Source organism: Trachypithecus francoisi, unplaced genomic scaffold (genome assembly GCF_009764315.1).
Source record: "Trachypithecus francoisi isolate TF-2019V2 unplaced genomic scaffold, Tfra_2.0 Lachesis_group13, whole genome shotgun sequence".
NCBI classification, from domain to species: Eukaryota; Metazoa; Chordata; class Mammalia; order Primates; family Cercopithecidae; genus Trachypithecus; species Trachypithecus francoisi.
In genome coordinates this window covers 21,575,689-21,597,906 of record NW_022681458.1, presented here as the reverse complement: position 1 = coordinate 21,597,906, position 22,218 = coordinate 21,575,689, and the positions used below count along the sequence as shown (strand labels likewise).

The window sequence follows — 22,218 nt, the reverse complement described above, 5'->3', positions numbered from 1 at the left end:
AGCAGCAGAGACGTGGCTGGCAGGGAGTTCGGGTTGAGGGCTTTGCTGCCCTCCTGGAGGGCTTCCCTGCAGCTGTGCTGGAGACAGAATGGCAGTGGCCTGGGGATGGAGAAGAAGGGCTTAGGGGAGGGGCCTTGGGAACAAAGCCTTGTTCGAATTTTGACATAGAGGTTGTGACCCTGCAGAGGTGGGGAGACGAGGGGCCAGTCAACAGGGACAGGGACCCCAGAGGGTGCCCAGTGTAGGAGGAAGAGAAGATGATAAGTTGCCTGGCCTGACACACTGGAGGAACAGACCAGAGGGGTCAGGGCAGATGTAGACTTGGAAGCCAGATCGGGCCGGGACCCAGAGTTTGCTGTGGATGCACTTCCTGCTGCCTGCCCCATCCTTGCCCCATCCTTCCCCACTCGCCTCCTCCCTACAGTGGATGGGGATGAGGGACCAGGCCCGGGATGGCATAGGCCTACCCCTCAAGGTATCCTCCAGGCTCAGGCCCAGTGTCACTGTCCCTCCCCCACCAGACAGGGATGTCCATCGCTTGGTGTTCCCTGCCGTGGGGCCTCAGCACGCCGGTGTCTACAAGAGCGTCATTGCCAACAAGCTGGGCAAAGCTGCCTGCTATGCCCACCTGTATGTCACAGGTGAGGCAGGCACCCTCGTGGTCAGCTGCATGCACAGCCTGGCCTCTGGCACTACCTGGGGGCTCAGGGAAAGGGACCTCTACATCAGTTCCCTTCCCCTCCATCCCCTGGGGACCCCCCCACCTTGCCCTTGCCCCTGCCCCTGCGGCTGAGACCCCAGGCCCTAGACTCCTGCCCTGAGGCTTAGTGATCCTGTGGGGCTGTTGGGCCCTTGGACCCAGCAGACATTTGACCTGTGGCTTTCAGATGTGGTCCCAGGCCCTCCAGATGGTGCCCCGCAGGTGGTGGCTGTGACGGGGAGGATGGTCACACTCACATGGAACCCCCCCAGGAGTCTGGACATGGCCATCGGTGGGTCAGGGCTGCACAGGGCCATGGGTGGGGAAGGGGTGTGGACAGGGCAGGCTCAGGCAGGGCACCATAGGGGCCAGACCCCAGAAGCGGATGGGCAGGGCAGGAGCTGATGGAATGCTGGCAGGAACAGCTTTGCCCGTCTTCTCTCCATGGTGCATGGTGCTCTCGCTCTGGGTCAGGAGAGGAGGCACGGGGCACTGCCACATTCCCTTCCCATTCTCAGAGGGACTGGGTACCTGGATCGGGACTTGCAAATGCCCTCTCCTCCTCTTGTCCAGGATCTCCTCCCACTCTGCCTCAGTTTCCCTGCCTCAGGTATCAAGGAATTAGAGTTCAATTCCAGCCCCATCTGTGCCTGTAACTGGTATCTTGTTGGCTCTAAACCTCCCAGGGAAGTTGCTGGGCAAGAGCAGATGGGGGGACAGGCAGAAAGCAACAGCAGGGACTGAGGCATGTCCTCAGAGCAGACTAATAATGAGTTCCAGGGTCCCAGTCCAGCTGGATGGGGAGGGGGTGCTGCTCCTATAACACCAGCCTCTAGTAGCTCCTCTCCCACCAGACCCGGACTCCCTAACGTACACAGTGCAGCACCAGGTGCTGGGCTCGGACCAGTGGACGGCACTGGTCACAGGCCTGCGGGAGCCAGGGTGGGCAGCCACGGGGCTGCGTAAGGGGGTCCAGCACATCTTCCGGGTCCTCAGCACCACTATCAAGAGCAGCAGCAAGCCCTCGCCCCCTTCTGAGCCTGTGCAACTGCTGGAGCACGGTGAGCCTGGGTGCTCCTGTTGGGTGGGAGTGGGAGATGCTGGGATGGGGAACAGGGCCCTGTGGTGGAGGCTCAAGGGCTGGCCTGGACATGGTAACTGGCAGGAGCAGCCAGGCTGGGCAGGACCTTGTCCCATCTATACACTTCCTTCTCCCTCCTGAAAGCAGCAGGACACAGTGGCCGAAGCTCAGGCTTTGGGATCGGGCCTGCTGGGGTCCAACCCCACAACCCCAGCTTTGCCACTCCCTGGCTGTGTTCCCTGGACAAATCGCTAAAGCTCTCTGAGCTTCAGCTTCCCCATCTATAAAAATGGAGCTCAAGTGTTGATGAGGGGTGTTAAAGGAGTGGTGTGTGCTGAGGACCTGGGGTCAAGCCCAGCACAGAGCCTGAGCTCTCCTCCTCCCAGGCCCACCCCTGGAGGAGGCCCCTGCTGTGCTGGACAAACCGGACATCGTGTATGTGGTGGAGGGACAGCCCGCCAGTGTCACCGTCACATTCAACCATGTGGAGGCCCAGGTCGTCTGGAGGAGGTGGGCCCCTTTCCCACATGTGGCTGCCCAGGTCTGGCCCAGCCTGGCCAGAATTCCCTGGGGAAAGATCTGGATGACCTCCCTGTCATGTGTCCCTTAGCTGCCGAGGGGCCCTCCTAGAAGCACGGGCAGGTGTGTACGAGCTGAGCCAGCCAGATGATGACCAGTACTGTCTTCGGATCTGCCGGGTGAGCCGCCGGGACATGGGGGCCGTCACCTGCACTGCCCGAAACCGTCACGGCACGCAGACCTGCTCAGTCACATTGGAGCTGGCAGGTGGGTGACAGCGGGTCCTTCTTCCTAGCCTCCCTCCAAGGCCCAAAGCTCTCTCCTCACACCCTCAGGTACACAACCAGCCTGACACTGCTGCAGATCCGAACCCATGTCCTTCAGTCAGGCCTGTCCATGTCATGGCTATACAAATACCATACTAGTAATAATGACAACAATCATACTAATAAGATTTATTGGCCAGGTGCGGTGGCTCACGCCTGTAATCTCAGCACTTTGGGAGTCTGACATGGGTGGATTACCTGAGGTCAGGAGTTTGTGACCAGCCTCACCAACATGGTGAAACCCTGTCTCTACTAAAAATACAAAAATTAGCTGGGCGTGGTGGTGGGCGCCAGTAGTCCCAGCTACTTGGGAGGCTGAGGTAGGAGAATCACTTGAACCTGGGAAGCAGAGGTTGCAGTGAGCTGAGATTGTGCCATTGTACTCCAGCCTGGGCAACAAGAGCAAAACTCAGTCTCAAAAAAAAAAAAAAAAAAGATGGATTGAGCCTAATGTGTGCCAGTCTCAGTACTAAGCACTTTATGTGTATTGCCTCATTTAATGTTTACATAAGCCTTGTGAGATGGGGTTGGTTATTATCCCCATTTGACAGATGAGGAGACTGAGGCTGAGGCTAAGAGTAACTGGCCCAAGTTCACAGAACCTAATAAGTACAGGACTGGGTTCAAGTGTGGCTGCCTGACTCCTAGCTCCTGTGTTAAACATAATAGGAAATAGTATCTCAGATATAACAAACATGAGAAGACCAAGTTGGTTTTTAAAGAAACCCGTGAACACATCTTATCACCAGACTGCCAGCCCTGAGGATCCTGGCGGCCCTTTGGCACAAGCCTGTTTGACAGAGCCTCCCAATGTTTGCAGCAAGAATTCTTTTTTCTTTTTTTGAGACAGTCGTCTCACTCTGTCACCCACACCATCTCTGCTTACTGCAACCTCCACCTCCCAGGTTCGAGTGATTCTTGTGCCTCAGGCTGCCAAGTAACTGGGACTACAAGCATGCACAACCACATCCAGCTAATATTTTGTATTTTTAGTAGAGATGGGGTTTTGCTATGTTGGCCAGGCGGGTTTTGAACTCCCGGCCTCGAACTCCTGGCCTCAAGTAATCCGTCCACCTCGGCTTCCCAAAGTGCTGAGATTATAGGTGTGAGCCACCGCACCGGGCCTTAGGATTCTTTTTATAATTTCTCCTTTAAAGATGCAGTCTCTCAACTAGTTGCTATCTAATGCATTAGGTAGTAACTGTTTGGTTTTCTAATTTGTTAATTAACTCTAGACATATGTAACCGCCACTCAGAACTCTTGATCAACATAGGCTAAGCAGGGTTACCTGCTGAGTAAATACAATTCCAACCAAAAGCAAAGAAAGTGACATTTTACTTAGAACAGGCAATCTTATCATGGGTAAATGGACATTTTCTGGTGCTTTCAAAAAACCATTGAAGCTCACTTGAAACTTGCAGGGGGAGGGGAGGCATCTGTGAAGTGGAAGAGAAGTGGCGATAGGGTGTGTAACGAAGAGACAGAGAACCCTTCCAGCCCTGCTGTGAAGATGGTGGGGTGGCTGGGTGTTCTTTTAAGTGTCTCCCTCCTTGCCTGTCCTGTTCCTAGCACTCTCCACTCAGTCACCACTTTACTCCTTGACAGTTCATCTTCAGGACTCACCTTTCTTCCTAGATATAGGAGGAACCCTGAAGTTTGGGGGGCCCCTGGCCCTCAGAGCCCTGCAGCACAGCCTAGCTGGAACAGTGACTGATGGAGCCCCATTTGAGCCCAGTCAGCCAGGGCTCAGATGGAGCTGGGGCTTGCACTGACACCCCTATTCCACTAGACCCCACCCCGCCACACCCAGACAGGGCAAGTGGAGTGGTGGCCCCCTTCCTCCATGTCAACCCCACTGCAGTGTCTTCCCCACCCCCAGGATGGCCTCCCCCCATTGTCTGTGTGCCTGTGAAGGGTGGGGGTCCACACCTGGCCACCTTGCCTTCCCAAGTGCCTGACTCATCCTACTTCTCAAGCTGAGATGCTCAAACATGCTGGGGTGGTGGGTGGGGGCTGGTGGAGGACACCTGGAAGTCACAGTCTCCTTTGCAAAGCACATTGCAATATGTATTTAATTTCATCATGAGAATTAGAAGCTGCTTTACCAGGAAATCATATGACCACGTGATATGTATGGAGAATGAAATCACAACCACATGTGGGAGATAGAGTCCATTTCTAGACGGTTTGGTATTTGGGGGTTACTTGTTTGTTCATCTTGCCATCTCCCAGGTGCTATTAATAGAAGCTCCTCTAAACATTTTTCAAAGATTCAAAGGAAAAACTCCAAGATAGAGGCAATGCCATCCATGAGCTTAATTCAGGGTCACAGGCTGAGCCACCTGCAGGGACCAGGTTCAGGTAGTCAGAAGCCAGCGGGTGGCCCTGTGAAGAAGGGCGGCCACCCACAGGGGGCAGCATTGAGCCGCTCCTCGCCCGCGGATTCATGCAGTGACGGGAGCGACACAGGATGGCCAGTCCTGATTTTTCAAGAGAGGCAGGAAATCCAGATTTCTTTTGTGTGTGAAAATCTCCTAATTTCAAAGCTGCCAAATTAATACTGAAGGTCGGACAAAGCAAGCCTGCACCTTGTGCCAGGTTTCCTGAGATTTGGAGAACATCACGTTTGGATTTACGGGGGCGGGGGCGCTTGGTCCAGGCAGGGAACTCTGTTGTCCCAGTTGGTGGGGGGTGGGGGACGGTGGCTTGCTGAGAGGCGGGGATCTAGCGTTCTGCCTGAGCCAGTCGCTGATGGGGGCTCTAGGGAGGGGCTGAGGAGGCAGGGTAAAGCCGACCCTCTGCCCCCTCTCTTCCCACTCCCATCCCCATGTGTTTCAGAGGCCCCTCGGTTTGAGTCCATCATGGAGGACGTGGAGGTGGGGGCTGGGGAAACTGCTCGCTTTGCCGTGGTGGTTGAGGGAAAACCACTGCCGGACATCATGTGGTACAAGGTCAGAGTGTGCTGCTGGCTGATCCTGGGAGGGAGAGGAGGGGCTCCCTGGGGGCGTGGGAGGGTCCTGGGAGGTTTAGGAGGGCGGAGCCCCGGCGGAGGCGTGGTTAGGAGGAGGAAAGGGGATGCAGGCGATTGACTAGCTGAGGGGCGCAGGGCTTTCTGTGGAAGATAAGGGAGGAGCTGATTCTGGGTCCTGGGAAGAGATGCGCTGCCCAGAGTAGATGAGGGCGGGGTCTGGAACAGCGGCTCCTGGCCCCAAGGCAGAGGTGAGGCCAGGCCCAGGCTGAAGGTGAGACCCAACTCTGCAGGACGAGGTGCTGCTGATCGAGAGCAGCCATGTGAGCTTCGTGTATGAGGAGAATGAGTGCTCCCTGGTGGTGCTCAGCACGGGGGCCCAGGATGGAGGCGTCTACACCTGCACCGCCCGGAACCTGGCGGGCGAGGTCTCCTGCAAAGCAGAGTTGGCTGTGCATTCAGGTGGGCACGTGTTCCGGAGAAAGGTAAAGCGTCCACCTCCTGGAATCTGATGTGACACCCCCGCCATGCTCTGCCCAGGAAGCAGCCAGCCCTGGACTCCCAGCCACCACACCCCCAGCCCAGCCCTCCACCTTGAGCCCCCAACATTCTTGCACCTCTTCTGTCTCCTTCCTCTGTCCACCTGTCCCAGTCTCTGGCCTGCTTGCTTTCTTCCCCTCCCACCTAACACCATGACATCTCTGCCCCAGCTCAGACAGCTATGGAGGTCGAGGGGGTCGGGGAGGATGAGGACCATCGAGGAAGGAGACTCAGCGACTTTTATGACATCCACCAGGAGATCGGCAGGTGTGAGGCTAGGAGGGAAGCCAGTGGGGGCCGAGAGAAGCTGCTGGGTCTGAGGGCTGGGAGGGGTAGAGAGGGCCACAGTAATGGCTGATCCCTGACCCCCTCCCTGTGTCAACCAGGGGTGCCTTCTCCTACCTGCGGCGTGTAGTGGAGCGTAGCTCCGGCCTGGAGTTTGCGGCCAAGTTCATCCCCAGCCAGGCCAAGCCAAAGGCATCAGCGCGTCGGGAGGCCCGGCTGCTGGCCAGGCTCCAGCACGACTGTGTCCTCTACTTCCATGAGGCCTTCGAGAGGCGCCGAGGACTGGTCATTGTCACTGAGCTGTATCCTGGGACAGGCTGGTGGCTGGGGGGATCCATGCCTAAATGACTGGTCCTTATAACATCCAATAGGCAACATGTTTTACAGTTTACAAAATAGTCCTATTGACAATTGGGAGGGATACATCTGGAGACTGCTATGAAAACCAACAGTTTTAAGCCCATTGTTAGCTTCAATTTACATAGCATTTCATGTATGCCTGGCAGTGTTCTAAGAGTCTTACAAATATTAACCTATTTAATCCTCATATATTCCTATCTCCTAGAATTTTATCATTAACTTGTATTATCCCCGTTTTACAGATGAAGAGGCAGGCATGGAGAGGTTAAATAACTTGCCCAAGGTCACACAGCTAGCATGTGGTCTATGCTTTTCATCATGAAATGCAGTACAATGCATCTGCATATTTGAAGTGACCCCATTTCAGATCAATACTTGGCTTTATTTGGAGGCTGTTTTCATAAGGAACAGATTTTACCCTTTCATGAAGGCTGTGGTTAAGCAAAGGCACACTAAGGTAAGGATGCTGGGTGATCGGCTCATCACCCCAGTAGCAGGGTGACCGTAACCTGCTCATGAGCCTCCTGCCTGCACTGTTTGAATTCAAACCTCAGCAAAATGACAAATTATTCCGTGTCATGGACCTTCTAGGTCATTCTCAAATAGAGTCAAGAAGTCCCATCCACAGTCAACAAAATTCTGCTGTAATTTGATCCCTACAAATGCTTTACAGGGTGGGCAGGAGAGGAAATTTCATTCCCGTATTACTCCTGGGGGAACCTAGGCTCAGAGAGGTGAAGTGACTTGTCTGAGATCCCATAGAAAGTGGGAGTTCAAGCAGGGGTGTCCCACCTGTGCCCTCAGAAGACAGGAGGTGGGGAGGCGGTACATGTGGAGGAGGGAAGAGATAGTCTCTGACTAGTATCAGGTCTTCTGTAAGGGAATGGAGAACCTCATGCTGAGCTGGGACCTGCCCTGAGCTCTGGGGTGGGTTGAGAAGTTGGCAATGGGCACTGTTCTCCTTGATCTGGGACGTAGCTGCACAGAGGAGCTGCTGGAGCGAATGGCCAGGAAACCCACCGTGTGTGAGTCTGAGGTGAGGGCAGTGGGTGGTAGGGGCCAGGTTGGGCACCGGCCTTCACCCACCTGAGCTTTGTGAATCAACAAAATGGGTCCTGAGTGTGCCATCTGTGCCCACAGGAAGCCAGGGGTGGAGGCAGAGAGCACTGTTAGGCAGGCAGCAGAGCCCCCATCCAATGATACCAGACCCCCATCTATTTGGGCCTTGCGCTGTTGTCTCTAAATCTCAGCAAACCCACCCCAGTTCCTAACTGTTGTTTCCCACTCCATCACATAAGCATCCCCCAAACATTTCTCCTGGAAGGAGCCCCACCTAGATTTTATTGATCTCGCTGCAGTCCTGCCATGTCAGGCTGTACATATTGTGCAGTGCACAATTCTACTTATTATTATGTGATGGCTCCTCCCTGTAATTGTGCTGTACCCTCCGGTGCACATGGTAGCCTTGGATCTTTGCAACCCCAAACCTGTGTTTCAGCCCCTTCCATGAGCCATCTGAAGGCTATTCTACAGGCACAGCCTGACCGCTTGCCGCCCTGGAGGTGATCAGACACATACCACCCTACCCCCACAGACTCTGGGCCCCCTGTTTCCACAGATCCGGGCCTATATGCGGCAGGTGCTAGAGGGAATACACTACCTGCACCAGAGCCACGTGCTGCACCTCGATGTCAAGGTGAGGTGGGGACTGGAGAGCAGACAGGCCCTGTGGGAGCCAGGAGGTGGACTGTCCTTCCTTGTTCATTTGGCCCCCACACCTCGCCTTGTGTCTTCCAGCCTGAGAACCTGCTGGTGTGGGATGGTGCCGCGGGTGAAGAGCAGGTGCGGATCTGTGACTTTGGGAATGCCCAGGAGCTGACTCCAGGAGAGCCCCAGTACTGCCAGTATGGCACACCTGAGTTTGTAGCACCCGAGATTGTCAATCAGAGCCCCGTGTCTGGAGTCACTGACATCTGGTAAGGCTGGCATGCTGGGCTAGGCGGGCCAGGGCAGCTGCCCTTGGGGCTGTGCTGGGGATGTGCTGACTGGCAGGGAGATTTACCTAGCCTGGGTTCCTTCTGACAGTGGGCTGGAGGCATTGCTTGCAGGGTTTCCTGCCCATGTTACTCCTTGCCCGTCATGAGTCAGGGCTGCCCCATTCTCTCAAGGCCTCAGCCCTGTTAGTCCTTGACTCCTCGTCTCCCCTGGCAGCTGGGCCTTGCCCTCAGCAGCCAGCATGCCTCCTCCAGTGAGGCAGGCATGGTCCCATTGTTCCCCAGACTTCCCTGGGCTTCCTGGGCCAGCCCTGCCATGACCCTGGACTTCTCCAGGCATATCTGGACCTGTGGGTTCAGGGTCCTCCCTGAAGAAGCCACTCCTGTGCCCATTGTCCATGGCAGTGTTCCCAGGGAGGTAACAGCTCACTCAGGTCAGCAGTAGCAAAGGACTGCTCCCTTCCAGTCAGAGCGGTGCAGTCCTCTTACCCATCACTCTCCTTTCCTCACAGGCCTGTGGGCGTCGTTGCCTTCCTCTGGTAAGGACCCCTCTGCAGTGTCCCAGCAGTCTCCTGGCAGGTCCACCCCTGACCTTTGCAGGGCTAAAGCCCACTCCCTTCTCTTCCACACCCCCCACTCCTTCTTGTACTGCAAGAAGCCTCGTGTGCATGAAGGTGGACACCCTGGTCTGCATGCCCACACTCTGCTTGTCCCCACATCCCTCCGTAAGAGGTGGGCACCCTGGATGGAGAGAGCCCAGCGCAGGCTCAGGGCCATGGAGGCAGGGAACTCCTTGGCTCTGAGTGTCTAAACCTTGGACTCGAAGGGAGTGGAGCTCAGGGTGGGCACATCCCCTTGGCACAGACTCTTCACTCATGGAGAGGCCACACTGGAGGATGGATGGAACAGGTCCTCTAAAGCACAGGCCACTAGGCCCCAAGGCAGCACCACCTCTCTTCCCATCAGGGGGCTGGGGAGGGGACAGGGCAGAAGAGAGTCTGCAGCCTCACCTCTTACCCAGATTTGCCCAGCCTCTGTCATCCTAACAACCCCAGAGCCTCCACCTGTCCCCAGCCCTGTGCCTCCACTGGCATTCCCTTTTGTCCCCACCTGCCCCTCACGACAGCCCTCTTCACCTCTGCAGTCTGACAGGAATCTCCCCGTTTGTTGGGGAAAATGACCGGACAACATTGATGAACATCCGAAACTACAACGTGGCCTTCGAGGAGACCACATTCCTGAGCCTGAGCAGGGAGGCCCGGGGCTTCCTCATCAAAGTGCTGGTGCAGGACCAGCTGTGAGTACAAGGCCCTGGGAGCCCCCACCTGCAGGGTCACCCTCATACCACCTGCCTGCTCCTCCCAAACTCCTGCCGCTCGACATGCAAGCCCCCAAGTCCTTAGGAGCCCTGTTTGCTCAAACAGTTATTGACTGACTGGATGACTGAATGATAAATCCCTTCTTAATCCTCATTCATTCACAGGAGACCTACCGCAGAGGAGACCCTAGAACATCCTTGGTTCAAAGTGAGTCTGGTCTGCAAAGTGGTGGCACAAAAGATGGAGGGAGAGAGAATGTTACTAACAGTTTATTTATTGAGTACCTACTATATGCAGTAACCACGTTAGGCATTGAATATACATACGACCTATTAGCCTCACAATAGCTTTGCAAAGGAAGACATTATTAGTCCCATTTTGTTGACAAGGAAACAGGCTCAAATCAGGGATGGAGTTGGGGGTATCCTGGACTGCAGGGCATACATCTGGACCTCTCCATCCTGGGCATCCTCAGTGGAGTTCTCCCCCATGCTTGAGACCAGACTCTGGTCTTCCTGACTTCTGCCTTTCCATCTCTGTCCTGCACTCGCCCCACACACTAGCGTTGGGGGTGACCAGGCAGGCTCAGCCCCTCAGTTATGAGCTTCATGTGGGCAGGTTCTTGGTTCTCACTCATTCATCTTCAAACCCCAGTGCCTCAGGGCACAGTGCCAGGCATTGATGGGGTCTTGGAGATTTGGGAGTGGGGATTCAGCAAATGAGTCTGGAAAGAGCGCCTGAATAAACTGTTCACGGAGGGTTGTGCCAGGTCACTTGAAGGCTGAGGTCATTCTGGTGTCAGGAGTTGAATTAAGAGCCTCCTTTCTCAGACCGGAAATGAGCTCCGGAAGAGAGAGCCTGGGTGGGTAGCCGAGGGAAGCATCCGTCTTGGTCTGGACCACCAAGGCTCCAGATGTCTGAGGTGTTGGCCCTACATGGAGACAGAGAGGAGCTGGGGAGCCAGGGCTTAGGTAAGGGGCCTAAGAGCACAGGCCTCCCAGGGCAGCTGGTTTACCAGGACAGGGCCATGAGCCCTGGTGGAAGCTCAGAAGCCTACCTCTGGGAGCCACCAGTTTCCTGCCTCTCCCTTGGGGGCTTTAGGGGATTTGTCCCTAAGGACACCCTGGCTGTAGGCATTGTCCTGACAGACCCAAGGGGAAGGGGACCCCCAGGAGCCCAGACTCAGTGCTGCTTGATCCACTCTCTCCTGCCACCCCACCCTGTGGACTTTGTCTCTCTGTTGCCAAACCTGGAGGGTCTAGGTTGACAGCTTTCCCTCAAGCCCTCTTTCCTGGGTTTGCAGACTCAGGCAAAGGGCGCAGAGATGAGCACGGATCACCTGAAGCTATTCCTCTCCCGGAGGAGGTGGCAGGTGAGTGTGGCAGGCCAGCCTCTATGCTTTCCACCTTCTCCTTCTCTCTAGCACCGCCTTCCCCCTCCCGTGGGTCTTCATCTCCTGCTCCTGTCTTCTCGCTTTCACTGGCTCTATGCCCAGCTTCCTGCCTGTTCCCTGACCCTCTGCATGCTCAGGCCTCTTCCCCAGGGCTGAGGTGGGGCTGGGGGGGACAATCCTGCCCCAGGGGTCCCTCAGGTCTGACTCCAGTACCCTGTCTCCAGCGCTCCCAGATCAGCTACAAATGCCACCTGGTGTTGCGCCCCATCCCGGAGCTGCTGCGGGCCCCCACAGAGCGGGTGTGGGTGACCATGCCCAGAAGGCCACCCCCCAGTGGGGGGCTCTCATCCTCCTCCGATTCTGAAGAGGAAGAGCTGGAAGAGCTGCCCTCAGTGCCCCGCCCACTGCAGCCCGAGTTCTCAGGCTCCCGGGTGTCCCTCACCGATATTCCCACTGAGGATGAGGCCCTGGGGACCCCAGAGACTGGGGCTGCCACCCCCATGGACTGGCAGGAGCAGGGAAGGGCTCCCTCTCAGGACCAGGAGGCTCCCAGCCCCGAGGCCCTCCCCTCCCTAGGCCAGGAGCCTGCAGCTGGGGCTAGCCCCAGGCGGGGAGAACTCCGTAGGGGCAGCTCCGCTGAGAGCGCCCTGCCCCGGGCCGGGCCGCGGGAGCCGGGCCGGGGCCTGCAGAAGGCGGCGTCTGTGGAACTGCCGCAGCGCCGGAGCCCCAGCCCGGGAGCCACCCGCCTGGCCCGGGGAGGCCTGGGTGAGGGCGAGTATGCCCAGAGGCTGCAGGCCCTGCGCCAGCGGCTGCTGCGGGGAGGCCCCGAGGATGGCAAGGTCAGCGGCCTCAGGGGTCCCCTGCTGGAGAGCCTGGGGGGCCGTGCCCGGGATCCCCGGATGGCACGAGCTGCCTCCAGCGAGGCAGCGCCCCACCACCAGCCCCCACTCGAGAACAGGGGCCTGCAGAAGAGCAGCAGCTTCTCCCAGGGTGAGGCAGAGCCCCGGGGCCGGCACCGCCGAGCGGGGGCGCCCCTCGAGATCCCGGTGGCCAGGCTTGGGGCCCGTAGGCTACAGGAGTCTCCTTCCCTGTCTGCCCTCAGTGAGGCCCAGCCATCCAGCCCTGCACGGCCCAGCGTCCCCAAACCCAGTGCCCCTAAGTCTGCAGAACCTTCTGCCACCACACCTAGTGATGCTCCGCATCCCCCCGCACCCCAGCCTGCCCAAGACAAGGCTCCAGAGCCCAGGCCAGAACAAGCGCGAGCCTCCAAGCCTGCACCACGCCCTGAGGCCCTGCAAACCCTAGCGCTGCCCCTCACGCCCTATGCCCAGATCATTCAGTCCCTCCAGCTGTCAGGCCACGCCGAGGGCCCTCCGCAGGGCCCTGCCGCGTCGCCTTCACAGCTCAAGCCCCACGCGGCTGTCTTTGCCAGGGTGGCCTCCCCACCTCCGGGAGCCCTTGAGAAGCGCGTGCCCTCAGCCGGGACTCCCCCGGTGCTAGCCGAGAAAGCCCGAGTTCCCACGGTGCCCCCCAGGCCAGGCAGCAGTCTTAGCAGCAGCATCGAAAACCTGGAGTCGGAGGCCGTGTTCGAGGCTAAGTTCAAGCGCAGCCGCGAGTCGCCCCTGTCGCGGGGGCTGCGGCTGCTGAGCCGCTCCCGCTCGGAGGAGCGCGGCCCCTTCCGCGGGGCCGAGGAGGAGGATGGCATATACCGTCCCAGTCCAGCGGGGACCCCGCTGGAGTTGGTGCGACGTCCTGAGCGCTCGCGCTCGGTGCAGGACCTCAGGGCAGTCGGGGAGCCGGGCCTCGTCCGCCGCCTCTCGCTCTCACTGTCCCAGCGGCTGCGGCGGACCCCTCCCGCGCAGCGCCACCCGGCCTGGGAGGCCCGCGGCGGGGACGGAGAGAGCTCGGAGGGCGGGAGCTCGGCGCGGGGCTCCCCGGTGCTGGCGATGCGCAGGCGGCTGAGCTCCACCCTGGAGCGGCTGTCGAGCCGGTTGCAGCGCAGCGGCAGCAGCGAGGACTCGGGGGGCGCGTCGGGCCGCAGCACACCGCTATTCGGACGGCTTCGCAGGGCCACGTCCGAGGGCGAGAGTCTGCGGCGCCTCGGCCTTCCGCACAATCAGTTGGCCGCCCAGGCCGGCGCCACCACGCCTTCCGCGGAGTCCCTGGGCTCCGAGGCCAGCGCCACGTCGGGCTCCTCAGGTGAGGAGGGGCAGGGGTAGGGCAGCAGGTGCAGAGGAGGGTGGGGTGCGCTGGAGAGAGGCTGTGGGAGGAGCAGAGGGGCTGGGGACACCCACGAGGGCAGGCTGAGGCCCCGAGGGTGGAATCGGCCAAGGCTGGAGGGGAGGAAAGCAGGGGTGGCAGCAGGGCAGGGTGGGGCTAGGTGTTCCTTCTGGTTCTCTGGGCTGAGGGCTGCAGAGAGGTGTGAACTTGCTGGTACCGACTGAGCAAGTGCTAATGGGCCTGGGTCTTCACAGTTCCAGGGGAAAGCCGAAGCCGGCTCCGCTGGGGCTTCTCTCGGCAGCGGAAGGACAAGGGGTTATCGCAACCAAACCTCTCTGCCAGCGTCCAAGAGGAGTTGGGTCACCAGTACGTGCGCAGTGAGTCAGGTAATAGAGGCCTGCTGGGTGAGGACCCTCCTCCCCTCCTGCTCTCCCCTACCCACATCAGGGAGCTGTCATGGCTGGTGAGAGGTGGGCCACCTTGACAAGCCTAGTGGAAGGGGTCTGCTCAGACAACTATAACAATAGCAGTAGCTGGCATTCATTAGAGAAGCTAAGTGTTCTATTAAACACTTTATAAGCACTGCCTTATTCAATCCTGCAGCATTGCTTGGAAAATATTAGTATCATTGTCTCTATTGTACAGGTGAGGAAACGGGCTTAGTGATGCTAAGGATCTGTCCAAGTCGCAGGGCTAGTAAGTGGAGCAGCTGAAGTTGAACTGTGTGACCTTCTGCAGCCAGGTCCCGGAAACGGCTTCAGGACACCATACTTATGTCTGTCAGGGACTGGCCTCCTCTCTCCTGGGAGACCCTGGAAGGTTTCTGTAACTGGCTGCACTTTTCAAGGAGCTCAAGATACAGGGCTCTCCTGCCCCCACAGTCCCCCCTTTAGATGTGTGTGTGCTTGAGTGTGTACCGGAAGACACTCACTTTCTCTTCAGCCTAGAGGACCACGACCTGTCTTGTGCCCCCTAAGTCTCCATTGCCCTGCAGCTCCGAACACCTGACTGCCCCTCCCTGATCCTTCTGTACAGAAAAGCAGCCTTCGGAGCTCTTTGCTAGCTCTTTGCCCTCTTCTGTTTCTCTACCTGAGTGTCCTGGAGCTCCAGATAGGGAGGCATTCCCCACGTGGGGTCACCCCATCCCCCCTGAAAAAGGCGCATTACTCAAGGATGACAAGCAAAGGCTTGGAGAGGTTGGGTTTTCCAGAGCAGCATGCAGGAAAGGAGAGAGTCCGTGAAGCCAGGCTATGTGCAGGATCTTGACAAGCCACCAGACCTGTTCTTCCCCCATTTCCTGGTAAAACTCAGAATGGAGTGGCTGTCGAGTCTTGCCTCATCTGGGCCTGTAGGGATTGTGTCCAGCCTTGGCCAGGGCAAAGGGGGCTGCAGTGAGAGAAAAAGAGGGAGGGAAGGGCCGCTCTGGGGAAGGGAGGGTGGAGAATGAAGGGGAAAGAAAGCAATCAGCCAGCAGAGAGGCCTGGGGACAGCTGATCCTTCCCACCTGGGGCCTCCCTCCCGGCCCAGTTTTGCTTATGCAGCTGATTTCCTGCCTAGGCAGTGTCCCCTTACCTTATCCGCTCCCTGTTCTCTGCAGAAACAAGGCTGTCCTAGTCCACTTTAACAACCAGGGCTGGCCCCTGGGAATGGGGGTGGGGCTGGCAGGGCTGGCAGGGCTGGGCCTGGGTCACTTTCACCTCTGAGAGAGGTGGCCTCTCTCTCTCTCTCCCTGCTACCCAGTACCCTCACTTGGCCTGGAGGCAGCCATTGAGAAACTGTGTTCACATTGCCTTGTTGGAGCCTCAGTGTGGGACCCCTCCTTGGGGAGCAGTGGGGTACAGCGGGAAGGGGGCACACTGCCATCCTGATCACCACTCCTGCTGAGTACTCCTCTCCTGCCTGGCTCATCCCCACTCCCAGTCCCCCACAATTCTTCAGACAGGCAGCAGCTGGGGCTCCCAAGGCTCCTCAGCTTTCTCTGCCCAGGTGAATAAAATCCACCCCCAAGTCCTCCCCTATCCCCACCCTTCACCCACCACCCCCATGGCCGAACTGGGATTCTTCTAAAGGGATATTCCCAGGGATCATGCACTCAAATCCTCAGGGCACTAAGGAGTCACAGGCTGGCTACATTGGAGGAAGGAAAACTGGTCTCATCCCTAGCCCTACCATGTGCACAGCCACCAGCTAGCTGTGAAGGCAGCTTCTCTGCTTTGCTGAAACAGCCTTTCTCTGGGCGTCTGCTCCATGCTTCTCTGCTGGCCATATTATTGAGATAATGCCAGCAACAAGAAAAGTTAGTATTTATAATCAGTTACTGTATGGCAGACACTTGACATGCCTTTGTAATTGTCACAGCAAGAATCCTGTGGGCGCGGTATTATTTTCCTTGATTTATAGATTAGAAATGGAGCTTCTGAGAGAGTCAATGACTTGCCCAAGGTCAGGCAGATACTGTCTCTTGCCCCTTCAAAAGCTCTTACCACTTAATTGACCTGAAGGAGTATATAGGAGACCTACGACCCTGTCCCCGGATGGCAGGTGGGAAGAGGGGCCTGGAGGCCGACACGCTTCCAGGATCTGCCCACATTTTCCTAGACTGCAACTCTTTTGAGACTGCATGTTCTGCAAGAACATTCCTCATTCGGTCCCATCTCAGCTCAGGTCACTAACTCATCTCAATTCTTTTTTCACTTGCCCTGTTGTGCCCCAGAGAGGGTGGGTCTTGCAGGATCTTAACCATTATAGTTTTTCAATATTTGTTTGCTTTTATTTTATTTAACAAATGCTTATAGATCACTTAATTAGTGCCAGGCCCTGCTCTAAGTAGCATCATCAATAGTCAGTGCAAGGAAAAAGCAGTCCAGCACAGTGAGGGCCTGGGGAAAGTGATGCTCGCCCCAAAGAAAATTCTTGAAGGCATGGCCTGGGGTTCCACTTTCCACATCTGCCTGGGAAGAGACAAGGTTTCGTGCTGCTTCCTGATGGCTGTTTGCAGGCCTTCTCCACCCCTCCCTCAGCGGTAAGTGGGTCAGGGCCCCCACAGACAGATGGCTGTCTCTGCTTTTCCTCCAGACTTCCCCCCAGTCTTCCACATCAAACTCAAGGACCAGGTGCTGCTGGAGGGGGAGGCAGCCACCCTGCTCTGCCTGCCAGCAGCCTGCCCTGCACCGCACATCTCCTGGATGAAAGGTAAGGAAACTGCCTCTCACAGAGAGGGAGGCCAGCAAGTGGCCCTGAGCCCAGGGGATGGGAGGGGCTAGGCCAGGGTGGGGGCTGAGCATGGCTGCGGGGATGTTGGAGTGGGGAGTGAGTGAGGGGGCCTGGACAAGTGCTAGCTCACTCAGCAGCTCCTCCTGCTTCTCCCTGTCTCCAGACAAGAAGTCATTGAGGTCAGAGCCCTCAGTGATCATCGTGTCCTGCAAAGATGGGCGGCAGCTGCTCAGCATCCCCCGGGTGGGCAAGCGGCACGCCGGGCTCTATGAGTGCTCTGCCACCAACGTCCTGGGCAGCATCACCAGCTCCTGTACCGTGGCTGTGGCCCGTGAGCCTGGGGCAGGGCCCCGGGGGGGTAGTGAGGGGGATAGCGGGGCAGGGCTTGAGGGGCTCTTAGCTGGGGTGTAGGGGCTTACTGGGACTCTTCTTTCTCTTGCCAGGAGTCCCAGGAAAGCTAGCTCCTCCAGAGGTGCCCCAGACCTACCAGGACACGGCGCTGGTGCTGTGGAAGCCGGGAGACAGCCGGGCACCTTGCACGTATACCCTGGAGCGGCGAGTGGATGGTGAGGATGGGGCAGCCGGAGGGTGGGGGGAGCGGCAGGGGGAGTCTGGGAAGGCCAGTGCCCTCCCGGGCTCCACAGGTAGCACTGTGGGAGCTGGGGCCACCCCTTCTGTGACCTCAGCCCCTCCCCCATACTGTCTATAGGGGAGTCTGTGTGGCACCCTGTGAGCTCAGGCATCCCCGACTGTTACTACAACGTGAGCCACCTGCCAGTTGGCATGACTGTGAGGTTCCGTGTGGCCTGTGCCAACCGTGCTGGGCAGGGGCCCTTCAGCAACCCTTCTGAGAAGGTCTTTGTCAGGGGCGCTCAAGGTCAGTGCAAAGGTGTGGGGTGGGGGAAGAAGGGGGCCCTGAGCACAGGGTTCTTGTGGAGCACCATGGCCTTGCCCCAAGGCACCGTAGTGATGATTTTCTTTGTCTCTTAGATTCTTCAGCTGTGCCATCTGCTGCCCACCAAGAGGCCCCTGTCACCTCAGGGCCAGCCAGGGCCCCGCCTCCTGACTCTCCTACCTCACTGCCCCTACCCCCAGCTCCTGCTGCCCCTACCCCCCGTCAGTCACTGTCAGCCCCTCATCTCCCCCCACAGCCCCTAGCCAGGCCTTGTCCTCGCTCAAGGCTGTGGGTCCGCCACCCCAGACCCCTCCACGAAGACACAGGGGCCTGCAGGCTGCCCGGCAAGCAGAGCCCACCCCACCCAGTACCCAGGTCACCCCAAGTGAGCCCAAGTCTTTCGTCCTTGACACTGGGACCCCGACCCCAGCCTCTACTCCTCAAGGGGTTAAACCAGCGTCTTCCTCTACTCCTGTGTATGTGGTGACTTCCTTCGTGTCTGCACCACCAGCCCCTGAGCCCCCAGCCCCTGAGCCCCCTCCTGAGCCTACCAAGGTGACTGTGAGGAGTCTCAGCCCAGCCAAGGAGGTGGTCAGCTCCCCTGGGAGCAGTCCCCGAAGCTCTCCTAGGCCTGAGGGTACCACTCTTCGACAGGGCCCCCCTCAGAAACCCTACACTTTCCTGGAGGAGAAAGCCAGGCAAGCAGGGCTGGGGAAGGGAAGAGGACGTAGGGGAGTGGGTCAAATGTCTGGAACGCATGGCTTCGGAGAGAAGACCAGACGGTACTGGCTGGGGTGAGGGGAGGTGCTGAGACGTGGGTTATTAGAATCATTGAGTTTAAAGTGCCAGACTACACTGCGGGCTTTAGCCATGTGATCTCATCGAATCTTCACAACTCTGAGAGACACTGCGCTGTTAGCATCACCCATTTCACAGGTGGCAAAACTGAGGTTAGAGAAGCTCTGGGATTTACCTAAGGTACAGAGCCAGTGAGTGGCAAAGCTGGGACTCGAAGCCTGGTTTCTAGGATTGAACTCTGGAGCTCACACCGGAACTGCTGCATTCTTGCCCCTAGGGGTCCCTGCTCTCCTCCGTTAGCCTTCACTGTGGAAGTGTTCCCCTCCTCTCCTCTGAGCCTGTGGTAACCCTCCCCCCGACACACAGGGGCCGCTTTGGTGTTGTGCGAGCATGCCGGGAGAACGCCACGGGGCGAACGTTCGTGGCCAAGATCGTGCCCTATGCTGCCGAGGGCAAGCGGCGGGTCCTGCAGGAGTACGAGGTACTGCGGACCCTGCATCACGAGCGGATCATGTCCCTGCATGAGGCCTACATCACCCCTCGGTACCTCGTGCTCATTGCTGAGAGCTGCGGCAACCGAGAGCTCCTCTGTGGGCTCAGTGACAGGTAGCTGGGCATTCTGGGGGAGTAGGGAGGAAGAGGTAGGGAAGGCTGGGCCGGATGTCATCCGCTGCACCCCTGCTCTCCCAGGTTCCGGTATTCTGAGGACGACGTGGCCACTTATGTGGTGCAGCTGCTACAAGGCCTGGACTACCTCCACAGCCGCCATGTGCTCCACCTAGACATCAAGCCAGACAACCTGCTGTTGGCCCCTGACAACGCCCTCAAGATCGTGGACTTCGGCAGTGCCCAGCCCTACAACCCCCAGGCCCTTCAGCCCCTTGGCCACCGCACGGGCACGCTGGAGTTCATGGGTGAGGGGACCAGCTGCCAGCCAGGGTGGGGACAGGGCACTGCCAGAGAGGCAGCAGCCAGGACTCACCCCACTTCACTTACATATGTGCCACTTATTGAGTGATTACTGTATGCAAGCAATGAATGAAGTATGTGGATTTTTCTTCCAATTGATCTTTACAATAACCGTGGAGTGTGGCACAATATTAGCCCCCTTTTACAGATAAGGAAACTGAGGTGTACATCTGATGTTAAGGATTTGTGCAATCAGACAATATAAATGCTAGAGGTGGGATTTGCTAAAGCAAAAAAAAGACAGGAGAATCAATTATTATTTTATTTAAATAAGGAGAACCAGCTACCATTGAGCAACCTGCTAAATGCTTGATGTTCATGATCTCTCTTCCTTAGTGTGGTTCTACAGGCCACACTTTACAGATGAGGCTATGGAGAGCCAGGCAGGTTTAGTAAATCACCCAGGGTCCCATAGCTAGAAAGGGCAGGTCTGGGATTAGAACCAGCCAGGCTGATTTTAAAGGCTTTTAATCTTGGTGTCAGCCACACTCTTTGTGAATGGAAGCCATACCTTGGAGCTGATCCAAGGGAGCTTGTCACCCTGTTTCTCAGCCCCTCTGGAGTTCTGGGGACTCCCTCCATTTTGTGCCCGGGCTAATTCCTCAGGTGTCCCATATGTCTCTTGGGGTATGCCACCACCTCTGTCCTGCCTACTGGCCTTCAGGGCCTGCCACTTTGGTCATTCCCACGGTCTGGTGACCTGGGCATTGTCCTGCTGCTCAGGCACCCAGGGACCTCCCCCGCCCCCACTTCCCTGCCACCAGGAAGCTGGGTCAGCTTGGCCTCTGTCTCCTGTCAGCTCCGGAGATGGTGAAGGGAGAACCCATCGGCTCTGCCACGGACATCTGGGGAGCGGGTGTGCTCACTTACATTATGTGAGTGTCCCCTACACGCCACAGCCCTCTCTGCCCACACAGTGAGCTCCCGGACTCACCTTCTACCAACACCCTCTCCTCTATGTCCCATCTCCCCTGTACACACATCACACCGCACAGTCACACTCAGGTACAGAGTAGCATGGTCCTGAGCACTGTGCACCCGACACTAATGTCCTTCCCGGCCTGGGTATTGGCCTCCAGTCTGCCTATGTCAGTCAAGCTATCTTCCCCAACAGGCTCAGTGGACGCTCCCCGTTCTATGAGCCAGACCCCCAGGAAACGGAGGCTCGGATTGTGGGGGGCCGCTTTGATGCCTTCCAGCTATACCCCAACACATCCCAGAGCGCCACCCTCTTCTTGCGAAAGGTCCTCTCAGTACATCCCTGGTGAGTGAGCCCCACACCTGCCATCCCCCAGTGTCACCTGCCCCTGGCCGGGCCTGTGCCAGAGATTCCCCAGCTCCTCCCCTGCTCTTAGGAAGAAGTCTGCTGCTTCTACTAAATGGTCGTACTACTCACCATTTAAAGCCTGAGGCAACCCCATGCGAGGCAGAATCACTGTCCCCATTCCAGAGATTGGGGAACTGAGCTCTTGAGCTGCCCAAGATCACACATGTAGGGGTGGATCCAGGATTGGGACATGGGTCTGCAGGAGGACAGAGCCCTGGCAGCTCCCAGAGCCATCCTTCCAGGCTCATTATCCCTGGCTCTGCCTGGCAGGAGCCGGCCCTCCCTGCAGGACTGCCTGGCCCACCCATGGTTGCAGGACGCCTACCTGATGAAACTGCGCCGCCAGACGCTCACCTTCACCACCAACCGGCTCAAGGAGTTCTTGGGTGAGCAGAGGCGGCGCCGGGCTGAGGCCGCCACCCGCCACAAGGTGCTGCTGCGCTCCTACCCTGGCGGCCCCTAGAGGCATGGACCACAGCCAGGCCTCGGGCTTCAACTGGGGTTCCCACCAATGCCACGGGACATTCCAGGGCCCACGCTGAGCCAGGCGGGCCTGGGGCTTCGGTTACCACCAGCAGCAGCATCTGGCCGGGCTCTTACCTCATAGACCTGCAAGGACAGAGACCCCAGGGCCTCGACCTGATGCTACCCCAGGCCAAAGCCAGAGTGGGAGACCTGTTGGCCAGGCTGGGCAGGGTGGGAACAGGCAGAGGGACAAGAGGGGAATGGGAAAGTGGAGAAGAAAAGAAGTCGAGGGACAGGAAGGAGGAGGCTCTAGGAAGGTTCTGGGTTGGGGGTCAGTGCATCTCAGGGAGAACCAAGGAAGATGGGCATGGCTGGAGAGGAGGAAGAGGAAGGAACCCAGGGTGTCAGGGCAGTAGGCTGGGAGTCAGTGTGGCAAAGCAGGGGCAGGACACAGATACAGTGGCAAGGGCCCAGGGCTGGGACGTGAGAGAAGGCAGCGAGGCGGTGGAGGGAGAAGAGAGGACTCAGGTGGAGGTGGGGTGGGCCAGCTGTCAGCATCCCTCAGAGGAGAAACATGGAGAGCTGGAGGCCAGCAGTCACTCAGATCGCTCTGTCCTCCTGTCCAGTGGATGCAGCCCCGGGCACCCTCTGCTGGCCCAAGGATGTCCCCACCACCCCTCCATGGCCTTTGGCCTTCTTCCCATTCATATTTATTTATTTATTGACTTTTATGAAGTTTCCCCTTTCATCCGATCCCTACTGCCCATGTTGTCCTGACCATCCCTCCCAGCCATCCAGCTGTCTGTCTGTCTGTCACAAGGAAATAAAAATGGCAAGCAGCATAA

At 57.8% G+C, this 22,218-nt stretch overlaps 1 protein-coding gene across 1 annotated transcript in view; it reads left to right on the top strand.

Annotated features, from left to right (window-relative positions):
- The window catches only part of SPEG (striated muscle enriched protein kinase), a 58,385-nt gene extending 36,167 nt beyond the window's left edge, over positions 1 to 22,218 (top strand). Inside the window, 29 exon segments of the mRNA XM_033230116.1 lie at positions 522 to 641; positions 888 to 992; positions 1,555 to 1,761; positions 2,168 to 2,291; positions 2,392 to 2,567; positions 5,466 to 5,578; positions 5,889 to 6,057; positions 6,306 to 6,402; positions 6,522 to 6,722; positions 7,759 to 7,816; positions 8,399 to 8,476; positions 8,578 to 8,756; positions 9,287 to 9,313; positions 9,919 to 10,071; positions 10,258 to 10,300; positions 11,397 to 11,465; positions 11,711 to 13,685; positions 13,961 to 14,092; positions 16,782 to 16,898; positions 17,083 to 17,250; positions 17,363 to 17,485; positions 17,629 to 17,796; positions 17,910 to 18,026; positions 18,029 to 18,512; positions 18,979 to 19,218; positions 19,303 to 19,526; positions 20,381 to 20,456; positions 20,696 to 20,845; positions 21,179 to 22,218. Of these exon segments, the coding sequence (XP_033086007.1) occupies positions 522 to 641; positions 888 to 992; positions 1,555 to 1,761; positions 2,168 to 2,291; positions 2,392 to 2,567; positions 5,466 to 5,578; positions 5,889 to 6,057; positions 6,306 to 6,402; positions 6,522 to 6,722; positions 7,759 to 7,816; positions 8,399 to 8,476; positions 8,578 to 8,756; positions 9,287 to 9,313; positions 9,919 to 10,071; positions 10,258 to 10,300; positions 11,397 to 11,465; positions 11,711 to 13,685; positions 13,961 to 14,092; positions 16,782 to 16,898; positions 17,083 to 17,250; positions 17,363 to 17,485; positions 17,629 to 17,796; positions 17,910 to 18,026; positions 18,029 to 18,512; positions 18,979 to 19,218; positions 19,303 to 19,526; positions 20,381 to 20,456; positions 20,696 to 20,845; positions 21,179 to 21,371 (6,086 nt within the window). The 3' untranslated portion in view covers positions 21,372 to 22,218.